Source organism: Monodon monoceros, unplaced genomic scaffold, assembly GCF_005190385.1.
Source record: "Monodon monoceros isolate NGI ecotype Baffin Bay Population unplaced genomic scaffold, NGI_Narwhal_1 Super_Scaffold_10, whole genome shotgun sequence".
Classification (NCBI taxonomy): Eukaryota; Metazoa; Chordata; class Mammalia; order Artiodactyla; family Monodontidae; genus Monodon; species Monodon monoceros.
The window spans coordinates 40,849,557-40,862,242 of NW_021703766.1; the positions used below are offsets into that span (position 1 = coordinate 40,849,557).

Consider the following 12,686-nt stretch of genomic DNA (forward strand, 5'->3'; position numbering starts at 1 on the left):
CGCGGGGCCCGTGACGCCGCGGCCGATGTGGCCCCGCACGCGCTGCGGGCCTGCACCGCCGCCTCACAAAGTCGCCGCCGGAGCCGCCGCCCGCACCCGGGCCGCAGCCGCCGCGGGAGCCCGAGCCCGAGCCCGAGCCGGAGCCGCAGGCGCGGGTCAGGAGGCGGCGTCCACGGGCGGCCGCCCGGCCCCGGCATGGAGAAGCGGGCAGCCGCGGGGCCGGATGCGGCGCCGGGCGCCCGGGCGCAGCTCGCCGTCGTCTGCCTGGGTGAGTGGGCCGCGCGGGCACGCCGGGGCTTGTCCCCTGCCTCTGTAGCTCCACACCTCTCCCTGGTCGCACCCGGGGCGCCCCTCTTCCCCGGTTGCGGCTGGAGTTCCCGGAGCGGGCACTGCAAGTGCTCCCGCCGGAGGCCGCGGAGACTGCGGCTCCCAGGACCCCGGCCTGCTGGGGTCGTAGGCCTGGGAGGGCGCCTCCGGCCGCGGAGACCCGGCTCCCGCCCGGCTCGGAAGAGCGTCCGGGAGCCCGGGTGAGCGGTGCGCAGGGCGGCCCGCTGTGCAGGCGCCTGGGGTTGGCAGGCAGTGGCTTTCTGCCTGGGCTGCCCGTGCTTAGCCTGGTGGCGATGGGGGGTCGGGGGCCTCCGGAGCTGCGGACAAAGGCGAAGCCAGCCGGGCCGGGGCCGGTGGCCCCCTCAACAAGGAACTATTTCCTGCCCAGAGTGGGTTGGGGGCGGGAGCTAGCCGGAGCCGGGATCAGGATGCCGGGCAGGAGGCAGCTGCTAGAATGACTCCTGTTTTCCCTTTGTGGCTTCACAGACCCAGCGGTGCAGGCTTCATCAGCCCAGGTGGTGTGTCTGGGGAGGGCCGAGGGACCCATCCAGGCCTGGCACCCCTCCAGCCCTACCAGAGTTTTTCTGTCCACCTTTCCAGGGCCTTGTGTGGGGGAGAGGGGAAGGAAGGAGTTAAATCCTCAGGCCACATGGCTCCTTTATTTACCAGGATGAAGGAGGGAGGCCATTATCTAAGTCCCGGGTCATTAGGGGACACCCTATGGTGTCATTAGTGAAGGCTCTGTAACCCCAATAGGTTGGCTGAAGCCAGTGAAATGACAGTAAAAAAGAAGCCTGTTCATTTTAGGTGGCACCCTCCTCTACCCCCAAGAACCCAGGAGCTGGGGGAAGGCCCCTGCCTTAGCTGTGTGAGCGGGTCTCAGTAAAGGCCACGGCCCCCAGAGTGCCCACTCTCCAATCTGACAGTGGTCACGTGCTGCTGGGTGCTGGGCTTCCCCGGGGAGCAAGGCAAGGGGCAGACCCTCTGGCCTTCCCAAGGCCCTCCCTGCCCAGATGGGGCATAGGCTCTGCCCAGCAGAGCCTGGGTGTCCTGCTAGGGGGCAGCTGGCCCTGCTTCCTCACCAGGTGGGGGCTGACCCCTGCAGAGATGCTCTCTGCCTCCCTTGACATCCTTGATGTTGGGGAAGGAGGCACCCTGAACCCCTGGAAGTTGAGTTTGCCCATATCTTCCGTTCCCATCATCCCTGCAGGAAAGCAGTAGATGAAAGCAAAGGGCAAATCCCATGGTGGTGGGTACTTGAAGGGGTAGGTGGCAGGCAAATTCTTTGCCTCTCTTCTCAAGGTCAGCATGGCACAGTGAGGAGGACCTTGAACGCTGTTGGCTGTGAGTGCCTGTAAAATGGGTGTGATCAGAACTGCTTCCCTCCCTCCCTGGCTGGAGAGGCCCCTCAGAGGGAGGAAGCCCTACAGGGTGGCAGGAGCGCCCTTGACAAGCAGGGCCCCTGCCCAGGTTGAGCAAGGGCCTCTCTCTGAAGGATGGTCCAGGCCCATGGTTCCCAAGCCTGAGAGGAAACAGAAACACACCCCCTCCCAAGTAACTTAGAATTCCCAAGTGTGGCGAGTGGCAGGAGCTGTCTGGTGCAGTCAGGCTTGCACCCTGCTCTCTTCCGCTGTGGGTGTTCGGGTGGGTTCTGAGATCCCCGAGGTTCTCGCTTCTGCCCATCCCAGCAGGACTGGGGTGGGAGCACAAGTCTCTGTGGCAGCACTCTGGGCCTTACCCTGCGAGATGAAGAGAACCAGCCTGGAGTTTGGGCTGTGTTGACCTGTGCCCCAGGTGCTTGAGCCCCAAGAGCCACCCCGCTCCCCCAATCCACTGAACTCTCTCTGTGTCTCCCGCAGTGAACATTGTTCTCACCGGGCGGCTCAGCAGCGCCGTTCCTGCCTTAGGTGAGTAAGATGCTTCTCCCCTTCCTCCCTTCCTCCCTGCCCTCCTGGCTTAGTGACCTCTGAGTACCAGCCTTCAGGATCCTGGCTCCACCCCTGAGGTCACCTGGCCTTTTTCTACCTCAATCCCTGGGAATCTTTTCTGCATCACAAAGGAGCTGTTTGGCATTGGGCAAACTTACACCTCTCTGAGTCTCAGTTTCCTGTTCTGTAAAATGGGTGCAATAACAGGCCCTACCCCAAAGCCTGCTTATTAGGGTTAAATGGGCAAATGAGGTAAGGTGCTCAGCACAGCGTTGGCACATGGTGGCCTAATACCGCTAGGAAACTGTCACAGCCCACACAATTGACGGATTGTGCTTCCTGTAGGCTGTAGGGTTCCCAGAGGGCCATGGGGCGCCATGAGATGCCTGCCTGCTTTAAAATTATACCTGGGATTTAGCTGATAAAGATATGGCTGAGTGACAACACCGAGAGACCAAAGCCATTGATGGAGAGATTTATTACTTATGTGTCTTGTGAGGAGAGCACATGCCATGCCACATAGGGTCACAGGGGAAATACCAGGTTTGGTCAAGGCAGACATAGGAGTGAGGGGAAGGCCTAGGCCAGAGGCTTGATTGGCGTTTCAGTGGGAAAGGCAGGGCAGGGCAGGGGACTAGCTTAGGACTGGCTAATTTGAATAATTCCCGAGGGCTCTGGGCTATGGGGGTGGTCTCTCGGTGCCTGGTACCTGACCCTGGGATGAAATATTGGCTTGGTGTGTGAGTTAGATAAGAAGGCAGTGAGGAGACTCAGCCTCGGATCAGCCAGTCTGCCCAGGGAAGACCAGTTTCAGGCAAACTGGTTTGCAGGAGAGAGGTAAACACTTTGGCTGATAGCTTGGCCCTGTGGTTAGTGGATGCCAGATAGACATATGGAGTCTAAGAAAACACAGTTAGAAGTCCACGGCTGCCTCCTGCCTGTCCGCGTGGGTCCGTCCATCCACTGGCCGTCTTTGTGCTTGGGCCTCGTGCCGAGCACAGCAGAGGCTGCCAGGAGCGGCAGGGAGGCTGAGGTCATCAGGAGCATTTGTCCTTTGCTGAGGGGGCTGCCAGGGGTTGGCGAATGCATAGGCCCAGGCCCCTGTGGCCCTTGGTCCCGCTGTGAGACAGCTGAAGGGCCTTGGGAGCTGGAGTCTGGGGGCCGCGGACTTGTTCGCTGTGTGCTGAGCTGCATCGTGGGGCAGGAGGTACCCGGGATTTCTAGTTCTGCTCAGGGCCCGGCTTGCAGCAGAAACCCACTGAGGCCGGCTCAGGGAGGGGGCTCTCTGCTGGCTGCGGTCCCTGGGAGGGGGAGGCTCAGGGTCCGCAGAAGCTGCTCTCACGGGCCCGTCTCTGAGATGCACCCTCAGCCCCCTTCTCCCTGCCCACCAGCTCCTGCTTCCGGCAGCCTGGCCTCCTCTGCTGACTCTGCTGGCCCAGGGCCCTGCCTCGCTCAGCACTGAGCCAGCCTCGGCCCTGCCTGGCGTCCTGGCCCCCACAGCTGACCACCCAGTCTCTCCACCCCAACTTCCAGGAGAAGACTGACTGACCTCACCTGGGTCAGGTGTCTGTGGCTATGGTAGAGAGTGGGCATGGGGAAAGGGCACGTGAGGGCGTCAGGTCTTATAAATGCGAACCCAGGCCGGCCCTCCTGCTGGTGTAGCGGGTGGGCATGTGGCTAGACGTTTAGAAAAGAAATGCTCCAGGGACAAGGTCCACTCCTAGAGCCGGGAAAGACAGCCATCCAGGTCCACCCTCATGTGTGGCCGCCAGCAGGGTCCAGGCTGCCTGTGCATGGCGCCCCCCGGTGTCCTGTGTGGCCCCAGGTGGTGGTCTGGGGCTGGGACTGTCCTGGAGCCCATCGCTGACCCTCTAGCATTGCTGAGGGAAGTGGAGACCGGTTCGTGCTGCCAGAGGTGCTTCCCTCCACCCAAAGCTTCATGCCGCTGCAGTTTTCAGGCTTTCCCTGCGATTCCTCCTGTGAGGAGGCCAGATCATCACTGTCTGGCCTGCCCCTTCCCAGCCCTCGCTGGGCTCAGACCCCCCGCAGGGCCCAGCTGGGCTGCCCGGGAACCTCACAGGTTTTTGCCTCTCAGACCCCGTCCTGCCCCAGGTTGTCAGACACTAACTGGGTCGGGCCACCCACCTCCCGCACCCGACTCTGGGCTCTGCCTTGTGGCCACTGCGACCCGGCGGGGTGGTGAGCCTGGGCAGGGTCTTCAGGCTGTTCTCCCCTCACCTGGCAGCTGCGCCCAAGTGCTTTGGTGGGGCTCCCAGCTCCCTGTCATTGGTTCTACCAGCAGGGTGTCCGGAGTGACGATGGCCTCTGGAAACCAGATCTGTACGCTGCGCGTCCTCAGGCCTTGCTTGTACCCTCTCAGGAGTATTTGACGTCTCTCTGGACCAGGAAAGAAGGACACGGGTCTAACAGTGCTCAGTCATCCCTTGCCCCCTTGAGCAGGCCACCTCGACCCGAGGGCCGAGCAACCTTCTGCCCGAGTGAACATAGGCCACCTCCAGTTAAGCTCAGACAGACCTCTCTGACTGCCCCCAAACACCCCCCAAGGCCCTCCACCCTGCATCGGTATCTCCCAGCTCCCCTTGCTGCCCGCCCATCATCACACACCCCATCACTACCCTCACCTCCCATGGGCATCCCCCCTGCTCAACCCAGCGCACGCATGTCTGCCTAGAGACTGCCGCTCCCCCAGATCTCCCAGCCACCCTGAGACAGGCAGCACCCACTGACTCCATCTCACTGATGGACAAGCTGGGGCCTAGGGTGCAACCGTGTCTCTGGCAGTGTGGACCCCAGGACTGGATTCACGAGGCTCTTTCCCCTGCCTGTGCTTGGGTCCTGGGGTGGTGGTGGAATGCGGGTGAGGCCCGCCGTCACAGAAACTAGAAAGCCTGGGGCCGGTGGTCTGAGCTGATGGTGCCCTCCAGGCCCATGGCCAGGCAGTGTCCATTCTGGGGCCCTGCACGGACTCTGGCCTCCCTCCTGCACCATGGTCACTTTGCATGGGCCAGGCCGACGGCTGCAGAAATCATGGCCTCTGTGGCCCCCTCTGGAGAAGAATAAACAGTGACTGAGTGACACTGCTGCCCCCGACGTGGGAATTTCTGGGGCAGCCAGGGCGCACTGAGGGGTGAGGCTGTTTGGGGAATGTGTTGTCAGGGGCTTTGCTGAGGGGCAGAGCTGGGCTGGCAGCTGTCCAGTCATCTGCTCCTGACTAGGCTGGTGGTTGGAGAGACAGGCTTCCCTACTCGTGAAAGAAGGGCCAGACACGGGTCCTTGCGGGCCTGGCTTTCCCTGGCCAGTGTGGGAAACCTGGCCTCCATGAGTGCTGCATCCCATAGGGGAAGCGTCTGGGCCAGGGTAGGTATTGCTTTGCCTCAGGCCTTGTCCTGGGGGCGGAGGGGACAGGGGATGACTCCCACACTGGCTGGTGGAGCCTCCAACTCCAGGTGTAACCTCTGCTTTAGAGACTCTGTGTGGGGGGAAGATGTGCTCCCAGCCCTGCCTGGGAACCTCCCACCCAGCACCCTGTAAGAGGAGAAGCCTCTTCTGCGTGTCATAACCTCACACCTCCCAGGGTGTCCCCAGGTCAGCACCCAGCATCTCTGTGAGGCCCATAAAGCCGGCGGCCTCACCCGTCAGAGGGAACATGTTGCTCAGGCCCCTGGCCGCCCCTCCGTTTGTTTAGTCCTTACCCTCCTGGGCTGTGAGAAATCTGGCCTCCCAGGCCACACTGAGTGCCAAGCGGAGAACCCTGGCTCGTACCTCGCCAACCCACGACTGTCGCTCTGACGGTGACTTGAGCGTGGTCAGCCTCGCTTTAGGGTCAGGGTGGGTGTTTCTCTTCTAGTCCCCTGATGCTCCTGTGAGCCATCGCCGGGGGCTAACTCCCTGCTAGTCACAGTGTTGGATCACCCGGACCTCCGCGCGTACCCTCCTAAGATTGTGGGAGGTGTCTGGAGGGCTTTCACTCTCCCTTCTGTACCTGAGCCCTTTGGGGTTTCAGAGTCTTGTTGAGAGCTAGCAGAGAGACCCTACTTCCAGGGCAACGGTGGAAGGGACCAGGCAGTGGGAGAGAGGAGGTGGTATTGCTGGGCTCCGGAAAAGCGTCATCATTTGTCTCCCCCAGCCTCAGTTTCTCCATCTGTATAACGGGCCCCACCTGTGCTGCCGACTGTCATGAAGATCAGATGAAGAAGTATGACTGAGGGGCTGTGAGGGGTGGGGGCAGCCAAGTGCAGGGCCTTCCGGGTCCTGGGAAGGCCAGGGCATACCAGGGCAGGGTTTGCCACCTTTAGGCTGGGTGGGCTCAGCTGGGAAGCAGAGGGCACGTGTAATGATGTGGGTAAAGTGAGGCCGGTGGGGCAGGGCACAGAGGCACTCGTCACCCGTGCTGGCTGGCGTGATGCCCTGAGCTCGTCCCTGACACAGTGTACGGTAGACACTTCATCAGTGCGTCGGCTCAAGGCTGGCAGTGAGAGGCCGAGCCCGTTAGAGGACCAGGGTGGGCCCTGACTTACCTGCTGTGTGGCCATGGGCAGCTCACTTACCCTCTCTGAGCCTCGGTTTCCTCATCTGGTTACAACATCCACCCCGGTGGCTTCCCACTTATGCTCAGGATAGAACCCAGATGCCACACAAGGTGCCATCAGACCCAGCCTGCACTTCCAGCCACCTTGGGACATCGGGTCCTCCTTTCAGGCCTGTTTTATAATCTTCACTTTACCGAGGGTATCTGCAGAGCCTGTCTGCTCCTTCCCCAGCCTGTGAGCTCCACAGAGCCAGGCTTTTGCCTGTCTTACGAGCATGCCTACCGCTTGTGCTTGCCATATAGTAGGTCTTCAGTAAATACGTGTTGGGTGAGCACAGCCCCTTCCCTCCCGGGCTGAGGCCTGTAGTCAGCCCCGGGGCGGGAGGAGGGGAACAGGCAGGGAAACATAGTGGGTCTGCCTCTGCCTAGGGCTGCAAGATTCTCCACTGAGGCACCAAGGGGAGTTGGTGGGCTCGCTCCCAGCCCTGCCGGGGATGAGGGATAAGACCTAGGCTCTGGGGCACAAGGTGGGCCCTCCTTGGCCCACGCCATACACACCACTTCCACGAAGTCTCGAGTTGTGGCCTTCCTCTTGGCCGTGATCACCTTGGCTGGCCTTGATCCCACCCCGGGGAAGGCCTGTGCTCAAGCCATGGGGGGCTCAAGTGTCCCCCTCCCTCACTACCCCCTCCCACCCAAAGGTGAGGCTAGCACCTCTCAGCCTCCTCTCCTGACAGCCGCCTGCAGCGGGAAGCTGGAGCAGCACACGGAACGACGCGGTGTCATCTACAGCCCAGCCTGGCCCCTCAACTACCCACCGGGTACCAACTGCAGCTGGTACATCCAGGGTGACCGTGGGGACATGATCACCATCAGGTATGGGGGCCCCGGGGGTGCCAGAGGGAACCGATGTGGGCCTACACACACTGAATGTGAGTGTGGTGGTGTGCATGTGAGGGCATGTGGCAAGCCAGTGACCAGATGTGTGTGCACATGTGTGAGCACTCACGTGTGCTTGTGTATGTGCGTGAGCCCCACCTGAGCAGGTATAAAGGACAGGTGTGTGTGCATGTGTGAGCACGTGTGGTGGGCACGAGTGAACAGATGTGTATGTGTGCAAGTACGTGTGTGAGTCTACATGTGCACGTGTATGAGTTGTGTGCATGTGAGCATGTGAGTGTGGGCCTCTGGTGCTGGCTGCCCAGACCTGGGCCTCGTCCTGCCCTGAGCCTCTCTCATGGGCTTGCGGGGCTGTCCGTCACCTCAGGCCTGCCAGGGAGGGGAGCCCTGGGACTGTGAGGTGGCAGAGGTGTCCTGTCTGTCCTGGCAGGGGTGGCTTGAGGCCAGGCTGGCACTGAGCCCAGAGCACGTTTTCCCCAGGGGCCTTGGGGTGGTCTCGGCAGGAACGGGGACCAGGCAGGAGCCCAGGCGCTTGAGCTGCGGGGACATGCAGAGGGAAACGGGGTGAGGTGATCAGATGGCGGAACTGAGGCTGGACCCCTGGACTGGGGAGATCGTGGGGAGTCACTCTCCTAAATGCAAAGCCCGGAAGCCCCCAGTCGCTCCAAGGCACAGGGATGTGATGGGCACCGTCAGGGTCTGTGCCCGTTTCCCTGTGGCCTCTGGGAGTCTCTTCAAAGACTCCACCCTTCCTGGCCCCCTCTAGAGAACTCCATGGCGCTGTTTATCCCACAGCCTGGGCCAGGGTGTCCAGGGCCAGTGTTTCTCCCCAGGTGCTGAGCTGTGCCCCAGCCCCAGCCTAGGCCAGCCCGGTGTGCACGGGTCCCCTCAGTGTACAAGCCTGGGATTTGTGCAGGGTCTGTCCCAGCAGAGCCAGCATGGTGGGGATCTGAACCCTTGGGCCTTGTCCTTCAGGGGAGAGTGTAAGTGGAGGGAATTGCCTACGATGGGGCTCCTGCCTCCCCCTCCACTTTGGCCTTGGGTTGGGGTGCCGTGTGTGTGTGTGTGTGTGTGTGTGTGTGTGTGTGTGTGTGTGTGTGTGTGTGTGTGCTGACCGAGGGTGGAGAGGCTGCACTGGGGCTGATGTGACCCAGGCTATCCACACTGTCCTGATTCTTCACGGAGCCACCTTCAGACCCCTGGAGGGCCCACTGAGCAGCCGGGAGTGGAGGAGAGGAGGGACAGTGGGGCTGGCCGTCCTTGCCGTGAGCTCAGGCATGACCGTTCCCTGCTGGCCCCTGGCCACCCACCCATGTCGGCGGCCCTCTCCGCCCCCCGCAGCTTCCGCAACTTTGATGTGGAGGAGTCCCACCAGTGCTCCCTGGACTGGCTCATGCTGGGCCCAGCGGCCCCGCCCCGCCAGGAGGCCTTCCGGCTCTGCGGCTCCGCCATCCCACCCGCCTTCATCTCTGCCCGGGACCACGTTTGGATCTTCTTCCACTCAGATGCCTCCAGTTCCGGCCAGGCCCAGGGCTTCCGTCTCTCATACATCCGAGGTGATGCCGGTGGTAGGGCGGGCGGGGCACCTCAGTGTGTGCACACGGGCTCCTGGGGGGCCAGGGCGGCACCCTCCATCGACCCACTCCCTGCAGGGTCTCCCCCAGCAGACGTGTCAGTTGGAGCCCAGTGTTGGGACAGAGACTGGTCATGTTGCTGCCTCAGGGTGCCTTGGAGCCCCTCGAGGTCACTGACCCCACTTCGTAGACTTGGCCAGAGTGGGGAGCTCACCCCTTACCCCCAGCTCAGGTCAGGATCTGGGCCTGCCCTGGCATTTGGAGGGTCTCTGCCCCTCAGTTGGCCATGGAGAGTCCAGGGCCCTTCTCTTGGGATCCTGCCTCTCCCTGGACCCTGCAGAGGCCCCGCTGGGATGGGGGCACCACACGCCAGCTGCTGGCCCCAGGCTGGAGGGCAGCTCTGCTTGCCCCTGACTGTGTCTACTACGCACTTGACCCCACAGGGAAGCTGGGCCAGGCATCCTGCCAGGCTGACGAGTTCCGCTGTGACAACGGCAAGTGCTTGCCGGGCCCGTGGCAGTGCAACACCATGGATGAGTGCGGCGACGGCTCTGATGAGGGCAATTGCTCGGCGCCTGCCTCCGAGCCGCCAGGCAGCCTGTGCCCCGGGGGCACCTTCCCCTGCAGCGGGGCGCGCTCCACACGCTGCCTGCCCGCCGAGCGGCGCTGCGACGGCACTCAGGACTGCGGCGATGGCTCCGACGAGGCTGGCTGCCCCGACCTGGCCTGCGGCCGGCGCCTGGGCAGCTTCTATGGCTCCTTCGCCTCCCCAGACCTGTTCGGTGCGGCCCGTGGGCCCTCGGACCTTCACTGCACGTGGCTGGTGGACACACAGGACCCACGGCGCGTGCTGCTGCAGCTGGAACTGCGGCTGGGCTATGACGACTACGTGCAGGTATACGAGGGCCTGGGCGAGCGTGGGGACCGCCTGCTGCAGACGCTCTCCTACCGCAGCAACCACCGGCCCGTGAGCCTCGAGGCCGCCCAGGGCCGCCTCACCGTGGCCTACCACGCCCGTGCCCGCAGCGCCGGCCACGGCTTCAACGCCACCTACCAGGTGAAGGGCTATTGCCTTCCGTGGGAGCAGCCGTGCGGGAGCAGCCGCGAGGGTGACGTGGACGACACGGGCGAGCAGGGCTGCTTCTCGGAGCCACAGCGCTGCGACGGCTGGTGGCACTGCGCCAGCGGCCGGGACGAGCGGGGCTGCCCCGCCTGCCCCCCCGACCAGTACCCCTGTGAGGGTGGCAGCGGCCTCTGTTACACGCCGGCCGACCGCTGCAACAATCAGAAAAGCTGCCCCGATGGCGCCGACGAGAAGAACTGCTTCTCCTGCCAGCCGGGCACCTTCCACTGTGGCACCAACCTGTGCATCTTTGAGACGTGGCGCTGTGACGGCCAGGAGGACTGCCAGGACGGCAGCGACGAGCACGGCTGCCTGGCGGCCGTGCCCCGCAAGGTCATCACCGCCGCGCTCATTGGCAGCCTGGTCTGCGGCCTGCTACTCGTCATTGCCCTGGGCTGCGCCTTCAAGCTCTACTCCCTGCGCACGCAGGAGTACAGGTGGGCGGCGGGGCCAGAGCCTCGCTCTCCTCCTGTCTCTGGAGCGAGGCCCTGGGCTCACTGTTCGTACAGCTGTGGGCTTGTGAGCTGGGGCTCATCCACACGGGGCTTCTCGGGTCTGGGCACCTCGGGATGTCCGGATGGAAGGACGGGGTCCCACGTCCTGCTGCGGAGCCCCCGTGGGAGGCGGAAAGTGGGGGGTCCCCACAGCCCCGCCATGCTGCCCTTCTGCCCTTGCTTTCAGGGCCTTTGAGACCCAGATGACACGCCTGGAGGCTGAGTTTGTGCGGCGAGAGGCACCCCCGTCCTATGGGCAGCTCATTGCACAGGGCCTCATTCCACCTGTGGAGGACTTTCCCGTCTACAGTGCGTCACAGGTGAGCCAGAGGGCGTGAGACCCCACCGGCCAGACCTCGGAAAACACCCAAGACAGGGAGGCCGAGGGGCCAGGTCGGAAAGCGTGCGGCCAGGCTGGTCCAGGGGTCGAGGGAGGCGGGAGATGAGGCCTGGACAGGGTGACATAGAAGGCCATGGCCGGGGAGGGGACAAGTTGGTCTCTGGGTCCTCGGGGGTCGTGCTGACCTCTGCCCCCTCAGCCGCCGCCCCACCCTCCAGGCCTCGGTGCTACAGAACCTTCGCACGGCCATGCGGCGACAGATGCGCCGGCACGCCTCCCGCCGCGGGCCCTCCCGCCGCCGCCTCGGCCGCCTCTGGAACCGGCTCTTTCACCGGCCGCGGGCACCACGCGGACAGATCCCGCTGCTGACGGCTGCGCGCACCTCACAGACGGTGCTGGGCGATGGGCTCCTCCAGCCGGCACCGGGGGCTGGCCTAGACCCCCCGGCACCCCTAACAGACACAGGCAGCCCAGGGGCAGCCGGGGAGGGGCCCCCCGGCGCCCCTAGCCACGCACCGGAGGTGGGGCCTTCTGTGCCGCCCCCCTCGGGCCTGCGGCACCCAGAGGCCAGGCCAGTGCACAAGGACAGAAAGGCCGGCAGGGACCCTCTGGTGGACAACCCAGCCCCTGTGGACATGCCTCGGGAGTCCTGCTCGGCCCAGGGCCCTCACCCCCCGGCCCCCACTGCCGGCAGCACCCTAGGCCCCCACCCACCAGAGCCACTGGGTGTCTGCAGGAGCCCCCCGCCACCCTGCTCCCCAACGTTGGAGGCCAGTGACGACGAGGCCCTGCTGGTCTGCTGACCCGCCGGACACGCTGATGACCGCCACAGCCCCGCTTTGTAACCAGGGAATACACAGTCGTTTCTACCCTGCCTCCGTGTCCTTCTTTCTTACGGAGAGGCCCACCCAGAAGCACAGCCAGCTTCCTGCATCAGTGCCCTGGCCCCCCTGCTGGGCATGGTGGGCAGGGGACTGCAGGGGGTTGAACGTGGGGCGAGGGTGGAGTGATGAGCCCGCCCTCTGCAGGGCCCCAGGGTACACGAGATACCTTGGGGCCCATGCCTACCTCCCCTGACTCTATTCTGGGAATCCTTTTCCAGAGAAGTGGGAGGGCCAGGGCAGGGCTCCCTGGAATGTTTCCTGTGGCTTCTCCCTTTATTCACCCTGTGGGGCACCAGAGCTGTCCCTGGACTGAACAGGGACATGGGTACATCAGACCTAGTCCATGGTGGGCACTCTGGTGGCACTGAACCCTCCTCCATCCTCGCAGCAGGCCCCGGAGGAGCTGGGCTAGGAGGCTTCTGTCCCCAACCTCATGCTTGTGGGGTCAGCGCGGGCCTGGCCAGGTTGATGCCCTTTGCCCTCTGGCTGAGGGGTCAATCTCCCAGGCAGTACTGCGGGGCTGGGAAAGTGGGCACAGGGTAGAGAAAGCCCATGGGGTCTCTTGCA

At 63.7% G+C, this 12,686-nt stretch overlaps 1 protein-coding gene across 2 annotated transcripts; it reads left to right on the plus strand.

Annotated features, from left to right (window-relative positions):
* Nucleotides 1–131: 131 nt before the first annotated feature.
* On the plus strand, nt 132–12,104 carry LRP3 (LDL receptor related protein 3). 2 transcript variants are annotated; one of them, XM_029205739.1, is made up of 7 exons: nt 132–268; nt 2,187–2,234; nt 7,542–7,680; nt 9,046–9,260; nt 9,722–10,838; nt 11,083–11,215; nt 11,454–12,104. In XM_029205739.1, exons 1-7 carry the CDS (start codon nt 196–198, stop codon nt 12,036–12,038), a joined length of 2,310 nt encoding a protein of 769 aa, XP_029061572.1. In that variant the 5' UTR covers nt 132–195; the 3' UTR covers nt 12,039–12,104. The 2 variants fall into 2 exon arrangements, with proteins under 2 accessions (XP_029061572.1, XP_029061583.1); XM_029205750.1 differs by having other exon boundaries at nt 11,435–12,014.
* Nucleotides 12,105–12,686: the final 582 nt, after the last annotated feature.